Genomic DNA, 26,095 nt, shown 5'->3' with positions numbered 1-26,095 from the left:
AGCCAGGACTTTTGTTACTTCTCAACAAGATGATATACAACCACATGTCGACATGCATATTTGTTTAATAGGACTTGCTGATCATCTACATCAACAAGCAGTGACCCATTTAAATTGTTCATTTCTACTTATATTGATATTTTACATAATCATCTGCTCCTCAAGTCCAAGTTGTAGCCTCAGCTGAACTTTACCATATATTTTAAGTGGAACATCATTAACTAAATGTTTTATCAACTTTTAACTTGTCACACACGGCTATATGTCTCGAGTGTTAAAAATACCAAAATCAAGCCTACAAACATATTTACTACAACCTCAGCTGAACTGCATTACATATTTTAAGTGGAACACCATTTAACTAAATGTTTGAACACCTTTAACTTGTCAAACATAGCTATATGTCTTGAGTGCCAAAATTTCATAGATTTACACCTATAAACATACTCTGCTATAGCTATAATATAACAGCAGATTTTTAACACGTTATTTTAATCAGAAATTTTTATAAATGTACACCCTACAGGACATGATTTTTCTTAATCGTGATTTTTTACCTGGACATGTTCACACCTTTTTGTAGATAGATAATGTATAATTTTATATTCACTGTTATATCATACCTGAAATATTGTAAGGTTTAATGTCCTCGATTAATTGTTCTTGGCTGATGATGACAGGGACACTGTCGAAACCGGTCCCGAGTGTATAACAATGTGAAGGTTTAACTGTAACGTAAAACTGTCACATAATATAATGTATTGAAAAGGTGGAACTTATTGTACTTTTCTTTGATGTGAATTCTGCTTCAATACGGAACCCAAATATGAAGTTCTTAACTTTAAAAAAAATGAGGAAATGAAGTCTTAAAGGAAGTAGATGAATATTGTTACTTGGGTAGTAAAATAACTAACGATGGCAGAAGTAAGGAGGACATAAAATGCAGACTAGCACAAGCAAGGAAGAGCTTTCTTAAGAAAATAAATTTGCTCACTTGAAACATTGATATTGGAATTAGAAAGATGTTTTTGAAGACTTTCGTGTGGAGCGTGGCATTGTATGGAAGTGAAGCATGGACGATAACTAGCTCAGAAAGAAAGAGAATAGAAGCTTTTGAAATGTGGTGTTACAGAAGAATGCTGAAGGTGAGATGGATAGATCGAATCACAAATGAAGAGATACTGAATCGAATTGGTAAGAGGAGATCGATTTGGCTAAATTTGACGAGACGAAGAGATAGAATGATAGGGCACATCTTAAGACACCCAGGACTTATTCAGTTGGTTTTTGAAGGAAGTGTAGCTTGTAAGAACAGTGTAGGGGTAGACCAAGGTATGAATATGACAAGCAGATTAGAGCAGATGTAGGATGCAATAGTTACATAGAAATGAAAAGGTTAGCACAGGATAGGGTGGCATGGAGAGCTGCATCAAACCAGTCTATGGACTGATGACTCAAACAACAACACAACAGTTAACGCCCTAATGAATGTTGGCACCCAAAATTGATGCCGACATCTTTTTTACGTGTACCTCAATGTGTTTTCCAAGTTTCATCGCAATCTGCGACTTAACCATTGCCGATGTTCCCTTGTAAGACTAACACGTACTTCCTTCCACAAACACAACACAGTGACGGAAAGGCAGTGTCATTTGCAACGTGACATTTCGCTACGTGCCACTAGAAGCGCAAGTGTTGAACACTTGAAAGCGATGTACCGCTTCTAAGCTTCATATGGTGTTTTCATGTCTATTATAATAAACACTAAAACCCCATATGAAGCTCAGAATATCAATCAGAATATTATTATAATACCATTAAATTGCATTACCATTAATTACAAATTAATGCGATTTGTGCAAAAACTGTGGTTGATACGATATTTTCAGTATTTTCGAATTTAGGAGGTCGAAATACATAAAGAACACCTACATTTTCGAAAAAAGTTTTTGTGACCTAAAAATTTGTTGCATAGTGTAATTTCAAGATCTCTTCGTATATTTAAAGAGGATGTTTACTCAGGGGATGTTAGTTCCCTTTTAATGTGTTGATTTCGATTTAAATTATAGAAGTTCTTCCTTTTCTTTGGTAGAACAATGATTTGATATACTTTTTAACATTTTTAATTGTTCAGCTACAAACTAATTAATGACTGGCCATGAAACAAAACAATAGATTTTTACAACTGCACAATTTTCAAAAAACATTGATGGGAAACTTTTACATAATCTTGGTGGGAAAATTATGTGAATTTATATTTTCTCCCAAATTTTCACTTCAAAATTAAGGTTGGAAAATTATGTGGATAAATATGGAATTTTAAAGGTAAATACAACAGCTGAAGTAAGTAGGTACAGATGTGCCACTTCTTTACACAAGTGTACATCTTAGACAACTCAAAAACAGACTACACTTAATATAGCTATGATGTTAAATTACTGTTGACTGGGAACGATCTTTAGAGAAGTGAAGGTGCACAAGTTTTCCTGACTGTCTTATACTTAGGGCCTATGTACCTTTAAATGCAAACAGAGCTGCAATTCAAATCCAAATAAAAGCAACATGGGAAATTTCTAAGGTATATCACAGAGAGAATTCCCCATGTTTCATTTATAATTTCACTTGGAGAGATGATTTCATTCTTCATTCCCAAAGAGGGAGGTTTTCAATAACAACCTGAAGATTCACTTTAGAGCAGCAATTACATTGTTATAAATGGGAGAGATTATGCTCTAGTATTTCAGACCATTACGGTTTAATGGACTAACTATCCTAGTTCATGTTAGGGAGAAGATCTAGTCAACTTTGCTGAAGGAAGAACATGTACTTTATATGGATATTAGAATGGTTTTATTTAAATTAAAAAAAGCTGAACAGTTTATGACAGGATGTTTCACTTCTTTTGTTTCTTTTTCTCAGCCTCCTCCTCTTTTTCTTTCTCTATTTCGTTGACATATTCTTCTATTGTCTCAGCATCCAGCATCTGAGGAACAGAAAGAACAATAAAGAAGAAAAGTAAAATAAAACTAACACCCTGAAGTCTGAAAGTAATCTGTGTTTTACCTTCATAGGTTCTCCTCTCCTCATCACTGCTATTTCCAAGTTCTTCTGCCCAGACTGCACCACCTCGAGTAATGCCCGAACTGCTAACTTGACAGTTCCTTTCTCTGTACTAACAACTTCGGTTGTATAATACTTTTCCAGAAATTCGCGCACGGTCTTCGCACTTCGCCCAGTAGCATTAGCCTGAAACAGGGCAAAAAAAATATGTGAAAGAGAGATCTTAAAACGCATTCTTGTTTTCCCAAAATTTTATTTTAGATTGTTATTATTGTGGCGTTATAATTTAAGGGAAATTAATATAATTATTACCAGCTATGACATTTTGTATGCGAGGAATTAGTCTCTCAATTTAAAATGTATCATTTAACAATGCACCATAAACTGCAAGACAGCTATTGGCTGTAATTGGTTAACTGATGTTCACCTAAAAGCTTGATTAGAAGACAAGGTGTAATTTCTACTGCTTATCATTCCGTGACTTCGCCTTGCGATTGTCAACTATCTACGTATGTTGGCTGGTGAACCTCTCTGTGGACTGGCAGTTGCGATCCGGCCAGCATCCAGTATGGCTGCGATTGGAGCGACACTCTGTCTAGCCATTTTGGCTAAACGAAATTACTACTTATTGCCCTAATTATTGGGCCTGAAGAGGCTCTGGAGCTTCTTACATAAAACTGTGGTTATTAGGGTGTTAAGTTATTTTGTTTTTTATTTATTCTTCAATTAGGTGATTATCACTGTGTAATCTAAATTATTTTATTTTAAAAACCTACTATGAATTGTGCTACTTTTTAAATAGGATGCCTATAGAGGATTGTTTATGGACCACTTTGTCGGCGAGTTTTGAAAACTTTTTTTAAAGAAGGTATCTCGTCTACTATAACCGTCTTGGCGCATTATTGACTATGCCGTGCAAATGTGATGTGTCGTTGGTGCCTTGGGTACTGAGTGGAATTGCCTGAAATTTGAGCTTCATTGGTCGAAATAGTATTTGAAGAAATGTGAAAGAGTATCCTTCGAAATTCTCAAGTGATATGCTACGAAGTTTGGTACATGTGTACGTGTGTTTAAACAAAACAAAAAACTAAACCTGTGGACACCGTATTTAGCTGATGTTGCCTTGTATTATAACTTAAGTCTTTTCAGAGTGCAGCTAATGTCTAATAACACATTATCATCATTACTAATATTTAAATTTGAAGGACTCAATTGTGTACTACGGTACTTAACCTAATTTCCTGGTAATATTATTACACAAATGTTCCTTTAGTGGCTAAACTCATTAATTTTCTACAGAATAATGGTGTTATTTATCCTTTTGGGGCCTCATTGTCTTTAACGTAATGAATTTATTAATTTTCTCCTAACTTTTATTCTTGTTATTGTTGCTGTTGCATCATCTCATAACGGTTATACCATTGTTGGGACAAGATGATGTGTATTGATAAGACATGCGCTGCGTCACCCTTATGAGTTTGTCACTGTCTTCCAGAAAGCACTGTTGATTAGACACTTCAGTTATGTCGATGTCAGTCTTTGATTGATGGTGAATGTGTTTACTAGTACCTCATATTAAATAACATTTTTGGGGAAATTTAAGATATGTGATCTCTACTACATCTCTTCTGTTTTATTTGTGATGGTGATTTTGAGAACATTTATTTTTATTGAGTGAATATGCTGTGTTTAGGCATGTTGCAGACTTGCAAATTTTCAAGTTTCCTCTTTTGCCTTCTGCCATTCATGGTGTCTTAAATTAGTTGGTTGGCATGTTTTGCCTTCTTTTTTCTAAAATGGGAGTTGTAATTTATATGCACTTCAATCTTCTATTAGAAAAATTAGTATACAAAAGGGGAACCCCGTTCTCTTTCATCATAGTTATTGAGAGCTCTCAACAGTTATGGGCATCTGACCATTCGATTAAAAGGTTGGTTTTAAAGAACTGCAGTTTATGTGTAAATTTTTAAATAGTGTAAAACATTGTGATTAAGTTCATTAACTACCATAATTTAAACTTTCTTGTAATTGATACTCAAGCTGCACGTTTTTAATCCAATGGTTTTATTTATGTACAAGTTTTCCATATTTTTTTAAATTTGGGAATCCTTTTAAGGATTTTAAATTTTTTTGAAACAATAATAATTTGTTATGCTACCTTTTTTTCTCATAAATTCTGAAGGTATTAATTACGTATTTGGAAAATCCTTTCCTCTTAATTGATTCAGTGTATGAATTCATTCATTTTTAATTTTTTCATTTATTAAAGATTAACTTCAGTTTGTTTTCTTCATTTAATGTGTGGTACTATCTGAAAACTTAAATTCTTAATTCATTAATTTTTTTTAAATGTTGTTTAACTATTTATGGTGTTTCATGCTATTTCTCATGAACTGTTCTATCCTTTGGCACGATCCCCCCCCCCCCGTGTAGAGGTTCTTTTCACCTTGGTTTGCCCAGATTCCATCGCTTCCCAGTCCTGTTCCTTGTGTTTTGGTCAAGGCCTACTCTAAGTTGTTGGGGGTGATTTCGCGCTGGGATGGCCTCTACGCTTACTTGTGGTAGTGCTGGCAATCGACACTGTGTGTAGGCGGTGTTGTGTCATAATTTGTTTCATTGTCCTTGTGTTCGATTGTCCGTACGCCACAATTATGTACTGTCATGCCTATCACCACTTGATGAGCATTTTTTTTTTTGCTAGGGGCTTTACGTCGCACCGACACAGATAGGTCTTATGGCGACAATGGGATAGGAAAGGCCTAGGAATTGGAAGGAAGCGGTCGTGGCCTTATTAAGGTACAGCCCCAGCATTTGCCTGGTGTGAAAATGGGAAACCACGGAAAACCATCTTCAGGGCTGCCGATAGTGGGATTCGAACCTACTATCTCCCGGATGCAAGCTCACAGCCGCGCGCCTCTACGCGCACGGCCAACTCGCCCGGTATGAGCATATTTCTGTGAATGAAATAAACAACTTGTCCACTTATAACAAGATTCTATATCTATTTTTTTTAATAATTATAGTTTTATTCTATCTATACTTTATATTCAAGAGCACTATGGCAATTTTACTGACTTATTATTCAGAAAAAGACACAGGACATGGCAAAATTGCATGGAGGGTTGAATCGAGAATTCATAAGTAACAGAGGATGAATAACACGTTTCATAAGATGCCATGGATTTAGTTTACACAGAAGAATGACTTTAGCACAACCAGAATAGCAATGGCAATATGTAATATTTATGATCTGTCATTTTACCAGTTATAAAGCTTTCCATACCATTTAAAGTAAAATACTATTTGCATTAAACAGTTTTCAGAGAAGTATAATTGCAGGATACACTGCCATCTTGGTTACAAACATGTCTGGAAATGTTCAACCTGCATGTAATTAGCTTGGTGGTGTAGAATTTAGGTACAACTCAGCAATCATCCGCTCCTAACAGTAATCAGAGAAGAAAAGGAAGGGCCCCGATGGACATAATGAAATGTAACCATTATTTCAGCGGCTACACCAAACACAGTAAAAGGGAGGAAGAAAAGTGCAATTACACAGGACCAAAGACCACTACACACACGATAAAACGTCTGATGCACTACGCGGAACTCCGCCGCTAAAACACTGGTAAATATCAGTAGGGCCAACTTGAAGATAATAAACCAGGAACGTGGAAAGGGGCTGGGAACCTACCAAGGGCACGGAGATGGCTTAGGTTGCAGTTTCCGAAAAAAAAAAAAAAAAAATCAACCGTGATCCTTTATTTTCAAAGTATTGTTTACAAATGGACTTTACAAAGAATTCCAAACAAATTCAGCCACATGGAAAGTACAGATACACAGGTTGTAAAGTACAAATTACATGTTCCTTGACAATAGCTTCCTATAAGTTCAAAGAGTCAAGCAAATACCATACATCTAGTTACAGCCCAAGTCGTAATATCTTTTTACAATTTAGAGTGAAGTTAAACGTACCTTTCAAAATCTCTGAACAACATAATTGAAAAGGGTAAAATCAGAAATATCTAAACTTGGCGCAGGGGCCAATTCAACTTGGTCCCACACCAAAAACACTTCTGATGTGGGGCAGAGGAAAAACTAGCGTACATCAAGTGACACGGAACTACTAGAGGCAAAACCCCACGGTAAATACATAAAACTACAATTTACATGTTTAGCGAAACAACGAAAGGGGAATGCCTCGAAAACAACAGGCAAACCCAGCTGAAAAGCTAAGGCATCAGAAATAATTGAGTGGTGAGTCTGGGTGAGGTTAGGGCAAACTCCTATGTGAAAAGCAAGCGAACATTAAATGAAGGTGGAACAGAAATCAAGAGTGCTTACCCCAAAATGGCCCATCCCGGTAGCGAGGTGTCGCTGACGACGTCAAAACATCAGACAGTCAAGAGATATAAGACCGACAGACAGACCAAGAATGTGTGGACAGACAGACCACGAAATGCTGCCTCGCTCACTTTAAAAGGGGAACTCTGGCCTTGGAGTAGCCAATCAGAATGTAGGAGCCCGCCTATCGCCACCCAGCTTCACCAATCACAACACTTACTTCAGTCGCGATGTTTAAATAACTTTCTCGAATATGCACGATTGCGAATCTTCCATTTCCAGAACAGTCAGAACATACTTTCTAGAATACCTAACTAACAAAGGCCAACACACCCTGATCCAAAATTCATGTCACCTTTCTGGACAGTTCCAGTAAATATAGAAATGAAATCTAGTTGTTACAAATACGGTATGTTACCAAAATATTTACACTGTACAGGTTAGGTCATTACATAGAATACAAATAAAATATTTTAGCACAATGCTCCAGATCATACAGTAAGTACTACTTACAAGGTTTACAAATAAAATCTTCTATAAACACTTTCCACTTCCAATATATTTACACCAGTGTCATAAAAGACACCCTAAGCCTCACAAACACGTATTTACTTGTTTATCAGTCCCTGTCCTTAATATTTCCCCACTCCCATTTCAATTTCTTATTTGAAATAAAAATGTTCTTGCATAACTTCCTCACCTTCCTCATCTTTCATAAAAGATTTTGCAAGTGATAGTCTGAAGTTACATACAAATTTAAACACCCCTCCTACTCCCAGAATAACTGGCAAAATACCACTTTCTAATACCTATGAGTCATCAATACCCCATTCACTGCCAAACCCGTATATATACGTTTCGGTGCAGTGTGTACTTCATCGATCTTACAAATGTAAGCGATATAGTGTCATGCTTTGAGATTCCATGGAAATCCTCAAGGAAGTTCTGTACGACAGATATATCACTCCATTTCGCGTGTTTTGAAAGCGACCTGGTGTTATTTCTGCTTCGTTGGAGTGGAACATCTTTCCCGCTTATGTGTAGCCATCATGGCGTCTTGAAGTATACACTCATCTCTTGTTGACAAAGAAACTGAACGTTTCCTCATAAATAGCGATTCTGGAGTGCTATATTTTGATAATGAAGATGGAGAATATCTATGTGGCGATACTGGACTACAAGAAAGTGCGAGAAAAAGTAGTAATGATGAATCTCGTGCGGAATTGTCACCCCTTCCTCAGATAAATTATTTTTCCCCAAATATAAATGATTTTGGTAATACCAGTTCTTGGATCAACAATTTTATATTATATTTCAGTAATAGTATCACCGAGCGGAATAGCCGCGCGTATTAACATGCTATGTGTATGGACCCAAGCTCTACACTCGGCAGGCGAGTGGGTTCGAACCCCACCGTCAGCTGTCCTGAGAACGTTGTTTTTGTTTTTCTTTGTGATTTTCCTTTTGCACTCCCAAGCAAATGTCGGGACAGTTCCTATTGATAAACAAGAGCCGATTCCTTTCACTTCCTTTCCCAGTTTCATACATCATCATTTCATGCTCATTATCTTCTCAACTTAGATTTGCATCGGGAAGGGCATCCGGCCGTAAAAAATATGGTGTAAAATATAATCTCACTTCTTCCCCGACCCCATATTGGGCTGTGGGGCTAAGGGGACGATATGCATTCCATTGATTGTATCAGTAAACATGTGTCTGTGAAAGTGCTTCTTCCTTTAAAAAAAAAACAGCCCAGAGAACTCGCCTGGTCATCAAAACTCGGTAATGAAAAGGTTAATAGCCTATTTATCTTGAGGTTGTTTCTACCTGTAACAAGTTTCCTTAGTTATATTCAGTCTACTCCTCCGTGGGTGGGGACAATAGAATAACACCTTTGATATCCACTGCCTGACACAAGAGGCGACTAAAAGAGGCCTCAGGGGCTCTTAACTTGGGAACACGGTTAGCTTGGTCCTGGTGTTGCTTCCACTTGTGCCAGGCTTCCAACTTACATCTATCCTATCCGGGTCCCTTGATCAAATGATGTTCTTTTCTGACCATGATTGTATTAGAGCATGGTATAAGGGAGTCTTCCTTTTTCACGCCTCCGTGGACCTTGTCTTTCTTTGGCCAATACCTTCATTTTTCAAAATGTCGGATCCCTTCCATTTTTTCACTCTGATTAGTGTTAATAGAGGATGGTTGCGCAGTTGTACTTCCCCTTAAAACAATCACCTAACCCGTCTATCTTGGAAGCGGGTATCTTTTGTGCACGATTGACAACTGATAATGCCGCGAAACAATAGTTACACTGCGGGTTTTAAACTCAAAAGAATGGCTTACGTGGAGAAAAGGGGTGTGCGCGCAGTATAGTGAGAATATGGGGTACAAATGAAATTGATTCAGTACAGACATAATTTGGATCACATAGCTGTCAGCTTGCATTCAGGGGATAGTGGGTTCGAACTCCACTGTCGGCAGCCCTGAATGTTTCTCCGTGATTTCCCATTTTCATACTAGGCAAATACTGGGGTTGCACCTTAACTAAGGCCATGATCTCTTCCTTCCCATTCATAGCCCTTTCCTATCCCACTGTCACCATAAGACCAATCTGTGTCTGTGCAATATAAACTAAACTGTAAAAAAAAAGTACAGTACCAACATAACCATATAAAAAGTTATTTACTGCTTCAGCAAACAAACAATCCTTCTGGGGGCCCAAACACGAGAAGTTTCAAGCTATTATTGTAAAAGATATTCACAAGCATTCTGCCTCCATGGAGACACATCTGAGTCAAATTCTGTAAATAGCAAAACATATGTTATGGACTTATTATTCAGAAAAAGACTCAGGACATGGCAAAATTGCATAGAGGGTTGAATCAAAAATTCAAAAGTAACAGGATGAGCAACACGTTTCATAAGATGCCATGAAGTTAGTTTACACAGAAGATTTAACTTTAGCAAAACCACTTCCCAAAGATTGCACAGACAAAGTTGTCACGTTCCAGCGATTCATTCTAAGTCAGCGGCAGGAGCATAAATTCCTACTGTTGCAAATTGGAAATGCTGACCAGACAAGAGTATTTTTCTGATATGCCAAGGCATGCCACAGTCAATGAAAAGGGCACATCAAAAGTGATCTGAAAAATGATGGGAGGAGAGAAACTTTGTTGCAGAGCGATGCTGGCTATAACTGGGGTCAGGAGAAAACTTTCACTTTATGTCATATCAAACGTGATCTGAAAAATGACAGGAGGAGAGAAACTTTGTTGCAGAGCGATGCTGGCTATAACTGGGGTCAGGAAAAAACTTTCACTTTATGTCATATTTGAGCTACAAACAATTCTCGAAGGACAGTTTCCTGAAGAAATTCATGTAAGTATTCATGGTAGCACCCTCTATGCGGACAGCCCTGCCCAGGTGGCATCTCTGCCTATGTGAGTCCCACAGCACACAGACCTGGTGTGTAGCATCTGGTAAGCGTCCCAGGTCAGGATTACGAGTGAAGACCTCAATGGAATATACAGCGGAGAAAATTGACTACAGAACAGCAGAGTTTACGAAAGAGGCAGTACTCATGAAATAGTATGAGTACACTATTCATCAGCAGCGTTTGTTTCCCATGTTGGGGGCGGATCCAAGGGTGTCTGTCCCCCCTCCCATGTAAAGGGTGGTCTGAATAATTGCTGGCAGTAGCTCTAAAATGCCTTTTGGGAGCGGCGATCCCATCGTAACAATAACCTAAAATGAGTGGTGGTAAATATCAGCCTCGGAAAAGGTTAGGGTTAGGGCATACCTAGTTAAATGCAGTGCATAGTTCTAGTCCTGGGGGGGAGCTGTGATAAGGGGCAACCAACAACCATTATTATAAAGGCAGGAATAATAAATGTTACGACCCTAACAGGGAAATCAGAAGAGTTGATTGATTGTATGGAGAAAGAGTATGTTGGAATGATGGGACTGAGTGAGGTCAAGTGGAGGGGGAAAGGGTGTGAAGAGGATGAGTAGAGTACACCCTATACTGGAGTGGAGGAGTTGAGGCAAAGAATGGAGGAGTGATTGTTAACAAAACCCTGGATGAAAATGTGGATAGGGTAGAATAATCAGAGAACGACTGAGGACGGAAGAAGGAGTGAAAGATTTCATCCAAGTTTATGCAACCCAAACAGGAAACAGTGAGGAAAATATAGAGGAATTCTTGCAGACACTCGAGGAACTAATCACCGACGTGGAAGTGATAGTCATGGGAGACCTCAATGCGCAGGCTGAAAATGACAGAATTGGTAAACAGGAAGTTGGTCCATTTGGATATGGAGAAAGAAACAGCAAGGGAGATAAGTTGATTGATTTTTGTGAGAGAAATGGAATGATTGTGGGTAACACTTGTTTTAGAAAGAAAAATAGTAGGAAAGTCCCTAGATATGGCTAGGGTGAAAGGACAAAAACAGTTGCTGGTTATTTTTTGGTTGAGAAAATAAATAGTAAATAGTTAATGGATGTAACACCACTACCAGGTGAAGTGTTTGATGGAAACCACAGAGTAGTGGTAGCAAAATAAAAGGTAAAACTGTGAGAGTAAAAGAAATAAAGACAGAAGAAAAAAGTATGGAAATTAAAAAGATAAAAGAACTCGGGAGGGTAAGCTGTGTAGAGAAGATTTGAGGCAGAACTTCAGTGAGAGTGAAGGAAGAGGAGACCCCCTTGGTGGAATGAAAAGGTGAAGGAGGTTGTTAAATGAAGAAAATGTGGCAGGAATGGAATAGAGATAGGAAAAAAGGAAGTAAGAATAAGTTTCTGGAAATTAAAACTAAGTGTAAAAAGGTGGTAAATGAGGAAAAGGAAATATGCTGGGAGAGATCCACACAAGAGATGGAAAAGGATATATTGTGAAAAAAGGATGTTGTATGGATTGATAAAAAATAATAGACAAGAAAAATCTACACAAAACAAATGAGGATGATACAGAAATGGAGTGTGATATTGCAATGGCAGAGGTGGAAATGGCTGTTAAACAAAAACAGGAAAAGCAGCAGGGATGGATGAAATATATGTGGAAATGATTAAGGCAGCAGGACCTAATTTTCTACATTGGTTATATAGGCTGCTAAGGTGTATATGGAGGAAAAAGCAAGTACCTGATGATTGGTGTGAAGGTGTAATAATACCAGTATTTAAGAAAGGTGACAGGAAGATATGTGACAATTATCGAGGATTTACACTGTTGTCAAAAGTATCCAAATTATTGGAGAGAATAACAGAAAGGAGGGTGGAAAGAAGAGCAGTATGGATTTTGACAGGGCAGGTCAATGATAGACCCTATATATACCATGAGATTACTGATGGAAAAACAGTGGGAGTATGAAAAAGATCTGGTGATGGTATTCCTTGATCTAAAGAAGGCATGATAGTGTTAATAGAGAAAGAAAAGGATGTGGAAAGCAATCAAGGGAATTAATGAAAGCAATACTGTGTTTACTCATGTATGAGATGAAGAAAAAGAAAAAGAACTTGCATACAAGACTTCCTAACGTAATTAGTCAGAAAAGAACGATTCCACTTTGAAGCTGGTACAATTCTTATTGCAGGTCTGATGACATTGCACAAATTTGTGAATAGTTTCGTCAGTACGACCCACGCAATGAAAACACACGTCAAAGTCGTGTGGTACATCTGTGTTTCATAGTTAAGAAATGTCCGCCTCCATAGTGTAGGTTTACGGCAGCTCTGATGACTTACAAGTAACTAATCTCATTTTGTTCCATATTGAAGATACAATAAGTAAACTCTTTCAAGATTAAAATTATTGTGTCCACCTTTTTAATACAAATATATATTTTTAGTGATTAAATTCTACATGAATTAAAAACACCAGTTAGGGACATGTTTTGCCCTAGTTATGGGCATCTTCAGCCTATATTATTCTTAAGTTCAAGAATTAAAACTATAAACATTAGAACTTATAGTAAACTAACTTAATACTAAATACAATTGTCTTTTGCTATTTGCACAGTTTATAATATGTACAATATGTGCATTAACTTGCCAGAATTTATGAACAATGATTTGACTTATTTTATAATGACTAGACTTCCAATTGTGGATTGGATTGATCACAGCGTGAATTGGGGTTTCTCAAACTGTATTGACTAGAATTTATCACTGCGTGAGTTGGGGTTTCTTCAACTGTTATGGTCGCCTGAGTCATAAGAATTTTTACAAAACAGTAATCTTGGTTAAAGTCGTTCATGTTAGGGTTTGAATCAGTTTTAATATTCCTTTAGAAAGAAGCATGGTTATGTTTTAAGGTTGAAGCGTGTAAGTTGGAGACATATTGTTGATATCATTCATTGCTTATCAGATAAAAATATTTTGGAAAATTCCGTCATTCTTGTTGATTAACTTCCCATTGGTGCATATTCAGTCTGGGAGGGATATGAGTTGTCTGTAACTGGATAAGAGAAAAAACAGGGAATTAGAATGATGAATGTGAAACCCAATACGGTAATAATTGCAGAGCGAGTGTTTATCGTATGAACTTACTTGTCTTGTCAACGTTAGCTGGGAACAATTGTTCCGGTTGTGTGTGAACGGCTAAGCTTGCTACTCCTAGTGTAGTATTGATACTGTAGCGGAGGGGTGGAGCGTTGTGGGGAAGGGGGCGTGAGTTTCAAATCGTGCGTCCGTATTGTTGCTTGAGAGGCGTTACTTGAATTGGATTGGGCGGGCCTAGCATTAGGCGTGGATATTGGAGCGTGTGCGTTCTGTGATTTAAACATACTGGGAACTTTATACTGATTTACGGCCTGGATTAACCTCGGAGTTGTTTCATATAACGGATTTTTGTTATCGATGACATCGTTAAGATTATTATTTTTGTTACAAGTTTGATCCAAATAAATGTACAAGTTTTCCGTTTCGTTCAATAATTTCCCCTCGCCTAGGCTTTTAATGACCGTCAAATTATTTTCTATTGAGGTGAATTTATGGCCTGTGTCTGTCATATGCTGGCTCATGGCTGAATACTTATTATGGTTGGAAGCATTGTAATGTTCCAGATACCTCGTGTAAAAGCTCCTCCCGGTTTGTCCAAAATATGTGAACTCACATTGGGCACATTTTAACTTATAAACACTGGATCCTGAGTAAATGTTTTTGTTATTATTGACTCTACTGTGGTTGAGTAATATGTTCTGATTATTATTTATTGTCTTGAAGGTTATGTTGACCCTGTGTTTTTTTTTTAAATTAGTGATATGATGGATAGCCGGGCTATTATACGTAAGTGTGGTGTAGTTTTTTGTCTTTGATTTCTCTGGGACTAGGTTGGACGATAGCCTAATTTTGATCCTATTGATTACATTTACTTTAAAGCCATTGAACCGAGCTAACTGTCTTATGTAACGACTTTAACCAAGATTCCAGTTTTGTAAAAATTCTTACGACTCAGGCGACCATAACAGTTGAAGAAACCCCAACTCACACAGTGATAAATTCTAGTCAATACAATTTGAGAAACCCCAATTCACGCTGTGATCAATCCAATCCACAATTGGAAGTCTAGTCATTATAAAATAAGTTAATTCATTGTTCATAAATTCTGGCAAGTTAATGCACATATTGTACATACTGTACATATTGTAAACTATGTAAATAGCATAATACAATTGTATTTAGTATTAAGTTAGTTTACTATAAGTTCCAATGTTTATAGTTTTAATTCTTGACCTTCAGATTAATATAGGCTGAAGATGCCCATAACTAGGGCGAAACATGTCCCTAACTGGTGTTTTTAATTCATGTAGAATTTAATCACTAAAAATATATATTTGTATTAAAAAGGTGGACACAATAATTGTAATCTTGAAAGAGTTTAGCTCTGATGATGTTGCACAAATAGGCGATTAGTTTAGTGTCCGACCAGCGCATTGCAAGCATCATCATGCTACATGTCTGTGTTTCGTAGTTAAGAATGTCCGCCAGCGTAATGGTTAGCACAATTAGTTCCCATTCTCAGGAGTCAGTTTGATTCCTGGTACCGTACTGCCAGAAATTTACAAATGGCAGGAAGATTGATATGTGGTAAAAATGGTACATTTAACTCCCCTCCATTGAGGGCGTGTCTAAAACAAGCTGCACCACCTCGGGATGAGGAAACGAGTTTACTTTAGTTGAGAAATATTCACAGTTGTTGCTATTAATATAGCAGACGAGATCATTAACAAAGTGATTGTTTAATATCTCGTAACTCAGGCCAATATAGGCATTTCTTGGAGAGAAGTTTAAAATGTGATAAAAACTATCCAATCAAGACTGTTTTACTCGCGAATGTACCAAACAAATAATAATAATTTTATGTTCCCAGTTACTTTTAACGATTTTTGGAGACACCCAAACATTACTAGGGTAGACGTTAATAAAAAATGGAGACAACAAACATACAAAATTAAACATTATGATAATAAAACGCATTACCGCCACACCTATAGATATCCATAAATACGGCAAACTTTCCTGTTATTTATTTTTAATCTTTCTGTCATGGAACTTGCGTTCTCACTTCTCACTGTTTTCTTATATCAACTTGTGAAAATTAAATTTATAATTCCACCTTTACAATACTGTAATTGTCTTTATTGAAAAGACTAGGTTAGACTATATTCGTGATATATGTTTCGTCCTCTTGTGGGACATCTTCAGTCACACATGCAAACACTGAAAATAAGGTGAGGATACGTTAGAACTGGTTAATGAAAAGTCTTTAAATCTTGTGACGTGGCATGTTGGCGACTTGTCAATCTTGAATCTTAAAAAGGTGTAGCATGAACATGATATGAACTATGAAGTCCAGTTAAAACACAGACATTTTAATGCTACAGATAACCATTATTCTGGATCAGGTATATTCAGATTAAAATGCTTTAAATGCATTTTTTCTTATGTTAGCCAAACTGACTGCAGTTTTTTAAGCAGATAAGCTGAATATTACAATGTTCAGAAACACAATAAATTTTCTGCAATGGCCAACCACATGAGAGCCACAGGGCATAAATTTACTACCACAGAAGAGGATTTATATACTGTATCTTAAAAAGAATCGAGGAAGGTAAACTCATGACAAAGTACAAAAACATACTCATATTTCTTAACCAGAAGTTCAACAAAGATAGAAACTTAAATGAAGTCAATGATTTAAAAAAAACCTTTGCACGAACAGATCGCAATACTTTTACAAAAATCAATTCCCCTTACAAGTAAATTTTTCGACCTTAAATCAGTAAGCGATCCCATCATTCCTATACATAATACACTCTCCTTTTCCCCCCCCACCGCTAGCAGCTCCCCTTCAAGTACAACAAGCAGGCCCACAACCATGTCTTCGTGACCAAAACCCCCTCCAATGGGATCCCACCGCTATAACACGCGCAGTAAGAACTCTACAGTTGCCAGCAGCCCATACATCATAACACAACAAGTTACTCTCACTGAAAGCCAAGAGGTAAGTTTGTACGTTCTCCACGTAATTTTCATAGCGAACCGTTTCTCCAACGTTTCTCCTTCAACCAATTTCTTTGCAATCATTTAAGAAAAGGCATGGAAAACAACAAATAGGGAATCTCCCATCTGGGAAACTGGCCTAAATGCAAATTAGTAGTGATTAATTCAACTTTTGGCACTATCCGGGTGACAGCATACCTAACCTAAACAATGTGGTCTCTCGTATGTCATTTACAGCTGTTTAGGTAAATCCTGATGAGATAAATGTAGAGAACAAGCATGAAATATACTTAAAAATAAGTGCCTGGCTTTCAAGAGCCGCAGTTATTAAAATAATGCTTCCAGTCACTATGTATTACATTCAGAAGTACATTTCGTAACATAGGCTAGTTATCAGTTGGTGGTTTGGCATGCTTTCTACAGCACGGCTCTATTCAGAAGGAGTGGCTTCTGCTACACATACACCAACTGGGAATATCACAGACCATCTCTAGAAACCATTTGGGAATAGATTCACACTGTTTGGACTCTATAGTCTGGTATGAAACTATTTTTAAAAGGTTCAAAAAGACGGGACCTCGAATGCTCTCAACTGCAGTGCATGGCTGACGAGATGGCAGTGAAGATGAAGTCACTTGGCATGACGACACGCCGGTAGCAGGGAACTTGGCGGCGCAAGACAATAATTCAAATGAGAGCAGTGATCAGGTTTGCTGTGTGGTAGGCATACTGCTCAAATGACAGAGACTAATGACCGGCCATTAAGTTATTTTGTATCAATACTGCATAGTATAATACGATAACCCTTATCCCTTTTCTCTACGGGGTCGAGCATGAAGCTTTTACGACCGTATACCCTTCCTGATGTCAACCTCATCAGAGGAATTAATGAGATGAAACGAATGACGTGATATGAGTAACTAAAACTGACCATATTTACTTTATATGTAGGCCTAATAGCCGTGTTCATTATTTGTCTTTTTACATTTATAAATACTGCCTTCCAATGAAAATAGCCAGTATAACTCAAATACATTCATAAGTTTGTTAACCCATTCAACGCCAAACCTGGATATATGTTATTAAATGCAGTGCCTCGTATGCCAAACCCGTATATATATATATATATATATATATATATATATATATACACACACGCACGTTTTGGTGCAGAGTGTACTTCACCGATCTCGTATATTAACGGGATATAGTGCCTTGCTTTGAAATTCCGTGGAAGTGCTCAAAGAAGTTCTGTACGGCAGATGTACCACTCCATTTCGCTTGTTTTGAGAACGATCTGATGTTATTTCAGCTTCGTTGGAGTACATCTTTCCCACTAACATGCAGCCATCGTGGCGTCTTGAAGTCTACATTCAACTCTTGTTGACAAAGAAATTGAATGTTTCCTCATAAATAATGACTCTGGAGAGCTATATTTTGATGATGAAGATGGAGAATAAATACAGGGGGTGATACTGAACTACAAGAAAGTGTGAGACAAAGTAGTAATAATGAACCTCGTGCAGAATTGTCACTCCAACCTCAGATAAATTATTTTCCCCCATATATTAATGATTTTGATAATGCCAGTTCTTGGATCAACAATTTTGTATTATATTTCAGCAACAGTATCACTGAGCGGAGTAGCCGTGCATGCTAACATGCTACGACTATGGAGCCAAACTCTGCATTCGGCACGGGAGTGGGTTCGAACCCCACCGTCAGCTGTCCTGAGATTTTTGTTTTGTGGTTTCCCTTTTGCACTCCCTAGCAAATGCCGGCACAGTTCCTATTCAAAAGCCACAGCCAATTCCTTCCACTTCCTTAACCAGTTTCGTTCACCATCATTTTTGTTTTATATTCATTATCTTCTCAACTCAGGTTGGCATCAGGAAGGGTATCCAGCCCTAAAAACATACTGTAAAATATAATCTCACTCCATCCCCGATCATGTATTGCGCTGCGGGGCTAAGGGGATATGCATTCCATTTATAGTGAAAAAATCTACAGCTTGTTTTCCAGTCAACTGACCGGGTCAGGGATGGAGTGAATGAAGCCCCCATCTTGCGGTGAGGATACGTACTGTGCCGGCTACCGAGGCCTGTCGCACTCCTCTGGGGCAATGATTAATGACTGACAGATGAAATGAAATGATATTGGAGAGTGTTGCTGGAATGAAAGATGACAGGGAAAACTGGAGTACCCAGAGAAAAACCTGTCCCGCCTCTGCTTTGTCCAACACAAATCTCACATAGTGTGACTGGGATTTGAACCACAGTATCCAGCGGTGAGAGGCCGGCGCGCTGCCGCCTGAGCCACGGAGGCTCTCGAATTGGTCAAAATGGTGGCCAAAGTCATACCTGTGATACAAATGATTATTATTTTGTTAAATACCACCTATTCATACATACATACATACATTGAATACATTGAATAGGTGGTATTTAACAAAATTATAAGAATACATACATTGAATACATTGAATAGGTGGTATTTAACAAAATTATAAGAATTTGTATCACAAGTAGATCTTCAATACGGACAAAAAATGAAATTTATAACCTGCAACAGTCATACCTGCCGGTCGCACATGGTCGAGTGTAACCTCCAATTCATTCTCTAAGCGTGTGACGAGAATATAATGTTTAATAACCCATTGCTCCGAAATAAAAGGCTTCCACTAACATTTTGTTTAGATAGAGTGTGATTTGCAATAATACTCTGATATTATTATTGGATTGCCTGCTGCCATTTCGTGATGGATACAGTACTTTTGTATCCATCTCTTGGCACAGGCCAGAGTAAAGTGTAGTTTTCACCGAAGTCCCAGTCTCATCCATGGCTGTGACAATATGGAAGTTGCTGGGGTATGGGTGGTGCTGAGTAATGACATTCAGAGCACGACTAGTGTATCTGAGTGTTATGAATGGTGTTGCTCATAGGGTCAGTCGTGCTGCAATAGCACTTCCTGACCCAGTGAGGAAAGCAATGGCAAACCACCTCACTCCTCATCTTGCCTAGTACGCCTCATTTTGGTGCTGCCATTAGTTTTTGCGGTTTCCTTATAACCGCATAACCTTTGGTGGTGCTATTTGAGGATCCAACCAGCCTCTGGGCTGATGACCTAACAGACAGACATTATTATTGGCCCCTGTGCACATGTTTTCATAATTGTTGTTTGGTGTTTTTCACACCTTTCAGAGCACTTGTTATTTTACAAGCCCCAGCAGAAAATTTTTTCATATTTGTTCTCTCGTGTTTTTCACACCTTTTAATACTTTCCTCTCATCTTTAGAAATGGTAGGTATGGTTTTCACTGTATCCCCAAATACACTACATAAAATGCCCTCATGTCACAAAAAATTGTATCTAGTCTTTCAATATGCCTGTTGGATACAGTAGTTTTTATTTGTATATTGAGTATACTTTTTCTCGCTTAACACGTTCTTTTTATTGTAGCCTGCAGAAACATCTTAACGAGGTTTCACTATATTTATAATGGTTATGGATGAAATTCTAAAGGAGACAAAGGCAATATGAAAATAATATTGTTTGCAGATGACACAGTGATATGAGGAGTCAATACACAAGTGCAAATCTAGCTAGAGTTTAAATGAAAATAATGAGAAATGTGGTATGAAAATCAGTGTGAAGAAGAGCAAAACAAGAGGAGAAAGAGAAGGAAAAGGCATTGTTAGTATCAGGGGACAAAATCTTGAGGTTGTTGAATGCTTCAAATATTTGGGAAGTGAAATAATGCAAGATGCAAGGTTGGATAGGGAACTCAGCAGAAGGGTACAATTGGGAAATATGTTCTACCCTCATATAAGGAACCTGTTTGCTTAACGGCCTCTTGACTAAGATCGAAGCGATGTGGAACAAAGAAGTTCCTATGAAATGCAAAGAGATAATGTACATGATGTACTCGTCATCATCGGCTGCAAATTGTATCTGAGTAAACTATTCTTCAGCAGTTTACATTTTCACACTCTCAAACCTTTATCAATATGTTTCATATGAGTTAGTAGTCCAATCATGGCATGAAACATAAGTCCACACAGATCACATGAAATGGTTGGGAGAGGGAAAAACTGAGCTTGATGGAGCTTCCGTGCGTGTCATTTATCCACTTCACGCCGCAGTCATTCCTCTTCAAACACCAAAACTGATGTACAAACAGTGTGATGCCAAAGTGTACGATTCTCAGCATGCGCATCCCAGGATTGAGTGTTAATTCCAGCTCTTTTCATAGTATGCTTCAGCTGATCCTTGAAATGCCTCAAGGGGACTCCATGAGGTCTTGTGCTGGAACAAAGTTCACCATACAGGTGTTGGCGAGGGAGCCTGGTTTCACTTATGCGATGGACGTGCCCTATCCATCTGAGAGGGTGGCCAATGATCGTAGCCTCAAGAACTGCAAGGTTGGCGACCCGGTCCTCCCATTTGATGCTGAAGAAGTACTATACCCCTATATTAACATATGCATCAGAGACTTGAACATTAGACAGCAAGAGATCAGAGTAAAATTCAGGTCATGAGATGAAGTTCCTGAGGAGCATGGTAGGAAAGACAAGGAGAGAAAGAGTCAGAAATATTGAGGTCAGAAAAGAGATATGAGTAGAAAAATTGAGTGCTATAATGGAGAAGAATAAATTGAGATGGTTTGGATATGGTATGAGGAAGGAGGAGGGAAGGATATTAAAACAAGTGTTAGAGGCTAACATACAAAGAAAAAGCGCAAGAGAGAGGCCCAGAGCAAGATGGATAGACTCTGTCAAGAACAGTACAAGAAAAAGAAGACTGAAATGGAATACAATTATTAACCCATTCAATGCCAAACCCAAATATTTATATACATTATTGAAATGCTCAAAGAAGTTCTGTATGGCAGATGTACCACTCCATTTCACTTGTTTTGAAAGCAATCTGATGTTATTTCAGCTCCGTTGGAGTGGAACATATTTCCCGCTAATGTGTAGCTATCTCCTGTTGACGAAGAAATTGAATGTTTTCTTATAAACAGTGTTTCTGGAGAGCTGTATTTTGATAATGAAGATGGATAATATATAGGGGGCAATGGTAAATTACAAGAAAGTGCGAGACAAAGTAGTAATGATGAATCTCATGAGGAATTTTCACCCCCTCCTCAGATAAATTCTTTTCCTCTCAAATATTAATGATTTTGATAATACCAGTTCTTGGATCAATTTCATATTATGTTTCAGTAACAATATCACTGAGCAGAGTAGCCGTGCATGTTAACACGCTACGGATATGGAGTTGAGCTCTGCATTCGACAGGCAAGTGGGTTCGAACCCCACCGTCACATGTTCTGAGAATTTTGTTTGTTTGTGGTTTCCCTTTTGCACTCCCAAGCAAATGCAGGGACAGTTTCTATTCATAAGCCACAGCCGATTCCTTCCACTTCCTTACCCAGTTTCATTCACCATCATTCATTTCATATTCATTATCTTCTCAACTGAGGTTGGCATCAAGAAGGGCATCCGGCCATAAAAACAAGCTGTAAAATATAATCTCACTTCATCCCCAACCCCGTATTGGGTTTAACAGTATCAGTAAAAAATCTGTAAAAGTGCTTCTTCCTTTAAAAAACCCAGCCCAGAGGGTTCGCCTGGTCATCAAAACTCGGCAGTGACAAGGTTAAAGAGGAGTGGTAGAAGGAGAGGCAACGGTGGAGAAGTGCCATCAGTACCCTGACCTGGCAGGAGCTGGACGAGGAGAAATGAAAATCAGGGCTTAGTTCAGTGTTCGGAGGCTTCTTTCTTACTCTTGATTATCTCCAGCAGATGACTGGATGCTATTCCTTGGGCTAAAACTCAATTCCTTAGTTAGTACATTCACGGCAGGACAGGAACACATCATGAACTCATCACCTTCTAAGATGATAACTGTTCTCTCTTACTTTCAGCTATAGGCTAATGCTCTGTTTTAGACGTCTCCTTAATTAAGAGAACTAGTGTTCTATTCCCACAGACGCCTTGTATCTAAAGACTTTCCGAGTATCAGAATTGATGAACAGTGTCGCCAACTCACAAACACAAAAAGTAGCTAAACTGTATTAAAAATACAGCTCAAAGTGGCTAAAATTACAGACTGAAATAGCTTTTTTTTAAAAAAAGGCTAGATGAACTCACCCAATTATTGAAAAATATGATCTCCTCATCCTGTTCTGTCTCCAACAGAACTACTACAGATAGCAAAAGATACAGTAGCAATATCAGAAACACCCGCGAAGGAGTATGCTGCTCTGGGGCCAATTATTTTTAAGCACACTTGTAGGGAGTTTGTATGAATGGCAGCAGCAGCAGCAGCTACGTCGCATCTAATGTTTGTGTCATCTTTCTCTTTCTTGCTTTTGACTTTACAGTATTAACGTGACCAAAGATGCTTTCTACATCAGCATTTGAATATGGCAGTCTTAATAAAGGAAATGCCAAGAATACAAGTTCTTGACAGCAAATTTCTTCACTATCATCTACCTCAACCCAAAACTTTATTGTATTCAAGTATGAAATTTATTTTATATAATCAAGTATTTTACTACTTTGTGTAAGTAATAATTTTCCACTGGGTTACCAGTAAGTTTGTATTATCAGAAATAACACTGTCACATGCGATATCAACAATAGAAAGTTTGTCTTTCACAGTTTCCCCAAAAATGCCTGTAATTTGCATAGTATTTATATTGTGAGGAAGGCAACACACCGCAGTTCATTGGTGAATTTTACAGTAAAATATGTTCAAGTATGGTGTATGTTAAACTCAATGTCAGTTATGATACTATATCTGGTCACTTCCAAGTATAGCACAATGTTCTGACAACTATTTCTATTTTACCTGCTGCCTCACGTACACCAAATGAGTTTGTAGTATGGAGTCTGTTGTTCGCTGACGCAGACCGGTGAAGGGACTGGTCGATGTTTCAAAGGTTATCATGTTGTGCATCTGATCTTTGATTTTATTTCACACATGTAATATAAAAAATATCCGTAAATCGTAAAGAAAAGTATTAAAATGGAAGCTAAGATTTCACACATAACGGAAATTTATAGCTAAAAATGTAGCTAGTAGATAAACTCAAAATCTTGTAGCAAATGACTTTTCAATATAGAACTAGCTATACAATGGCTAAATTGGCAACACTGCTAATGAAGTACTTTCAATGTTCTACTCTTGAAAGACTTCCAGTCAAAAGACCCAAGACATGCAACAACTCACGACATTCTTAACTCACTGGCCCTTTTAGAACGTTCGTTTGGTTGCACAAAAATGAAGTCATCTTTATACGTCCAGAAATGCCCAGGCTTTTCAATGGTGCATTCAAACTCCACCGTCTCTCAGGCGTCTGTGCATATTCACTCAAGCTGCTTTGTTCTAGAAACGATTTCTTTGTTTCTACATCCTCTCTTCAATGTTTTAACTTTTAAAGCCTTCGTGACTTTCCGAGCCCAACCTTCTGTTTGGCATCTCCCAGTCCGGCTAGAGCATTGCACCACATTATGTTTTCCTGGTTTGCAGGTCCTTTTTGACAAGACTCAGCATTTTGTATGGATATCCTTCCTTATAAACTGAAGCGTGTGCCGAATAATGGATTATGTTCTATTTTTAACCCTGTTCAGTATTTGGAGGAGTAAAGGTCCATGGACTCTCCTACGCGATTTCCACAAGTTATGTTAGAATTAGCTTGTGCGGCATAAGGGTCTACGTGCCTACTGCCAGGCATGCTGCAGCTCTCCAACCTTTTTGACTCATAACTCTAAACACGCCAGGTGTAACATAGAACCTTATTCAGCCGCACGCTTCAATTATATGTGCTTTCTTTACACCCAATTCAGTAGAACCTCTATTATGCGTTCCCAGAAACTACGTTTTGCAGTATTATCCATTTGAATTATGTGGTCCCGCAAGCATCCTAATTAAATCACGTAACAATCCCGCATTATCCGTTCCTCGCAGAAACGATTTCCCGTATCAACCGTCCAGAAATTTCAGTCCCATCAACACTAAATCCTCGATCACGCATTTTTCAAGAAACTGTATTTCACGAAAGGACGGCTACAGCATTATTACGGAACTTGGTGTTAACATCTCATCATTGCGGTAATTTGAGGAGGTAGGTACCATACTACACCAGAAAAGCGATCAGCGGTGAACTTGCTAAAGGGACCATCTTAGCATCGTATTCGGGTGGTATTGTTTAGAGAATCAAAATCATAAAGCAGAGAGTGTCCACAACAGTTGGAAGGAGACAGCGCATTTCGACAGCTAGACTAGAAGACGGAACGAGTTTCATCGAATGTTCGTATTTGAAAAAAGTCTAAATTATGTCCAGGGCTAGATGTTTATTTTATTACTTTTTTCGCGTGTATCGCCAAACAGGTTTTCGGCATTTCCCTCAGGGCACTGTATAGTCACTGAGCTTTCAGGCAGGAATCGAAACTGCCCGTTCTTAAGTAACACAAATTTAGTATTTTAATATTTTCGTATACGATTATGTTATCGGGACCAGAACAGATGTTGCACCTTACTTACATAGGTTTTGGGATTGCCTATTACTGTTTTGGTCCTAATGTAAGACTAGGAATTTCACGTTTTTTGTGTTAAAATGTCATAAAAACTGCAGTCGTTTCATTTGTGCACATTACATTTAAAAACTTTGTATCATTTCGCACTCGTACCGACTTGTACAGCGAGCGCGCTTTCCAGCTGAGCTCAAGGTTGAGAATAACCGTAAATTTGGAAGTTATGATTTTTTTCTCCTTCCAATTTGATTGTAATTAGTGACTGGCAGAACTGAATATAATGCATTCAAGAACTTGAGAATCAATACTTACATTCAAAACCATTTTCTCGAGTTCAACAGAAGTCAATGTAGGCCTAATTTCCGCGGTACAAAATTTCCATAAAATAACTACGAACAGTATAACGGTGACCAAATTACAAAGGAAGATTTAAAGAAAAAGTGATTTTGCCATCATGTTGGGCGCTCTAGTATCCAATGTGCTTTATTTTATTAGATTAGATTAGATTAGATTAGAGAATTAAAAACTTCTTGTAGTCGATTGTTGTTTGGCTTGGCGTTATGGGTATTAGATTTTTCAAAATTTGGCTGATCAAAGTTGCTGAACTGAAAAGTGTTCAGAGGAAAACTGACAAAGTTTCCCCAGTAAAA

The 26,095-nt window shown here is 37.9% G+C and overlaps 1 protein-coding gene across 1 annotated transcript in view; it reads right to left on the bottom strand.

Moving 5' to 3' along the window:
- Window positions 1–2,827: 2,827 nt before the first annotated feature.
- Window positions 2,828–26,095, bottom strand: part of Prosalpha4 (proteasome alpha4 subunit) — a 112,792-nt gene continuing 89,524 nt past the window's right edge. The window contains exons 5-6 of the mRNA XM_067150668.1: window positions 3,064–3,246; window positions 2,828–2,983 (exon numbers count right to left, since the gene is read on the bottom strand). Coding sequence (XP_067006769.1) covers window positions 2,894–2,983; window positions 3,064–3,246 — 273 coding nt within the window. The 3' untranslated portion in view covers window positions 2,828–2,893. The remainder of the gene's footprint in view (window positions 2,984–3,063; window positions 3,247–26,095) is intronic.

Source organism: Anabrus simplex, chromosome 7 (assembly GCF_040414725.1).
Source record: "Anabrus simplex isolate iqAnaSimp1 chromosome 7, ASM4041472v1, whole genome shotgun sequence".
Taxonomy (NCBI): domain Eukaryota; kingdom Metazoa; phylum Arthropoda; class Insecta; order Orthoptera; family Tettigoniidae; genus Anabrus; species Anabrus simplex.
This window is presented reverse-complemented; position numbering and strand designations above follow the sequence as displayed.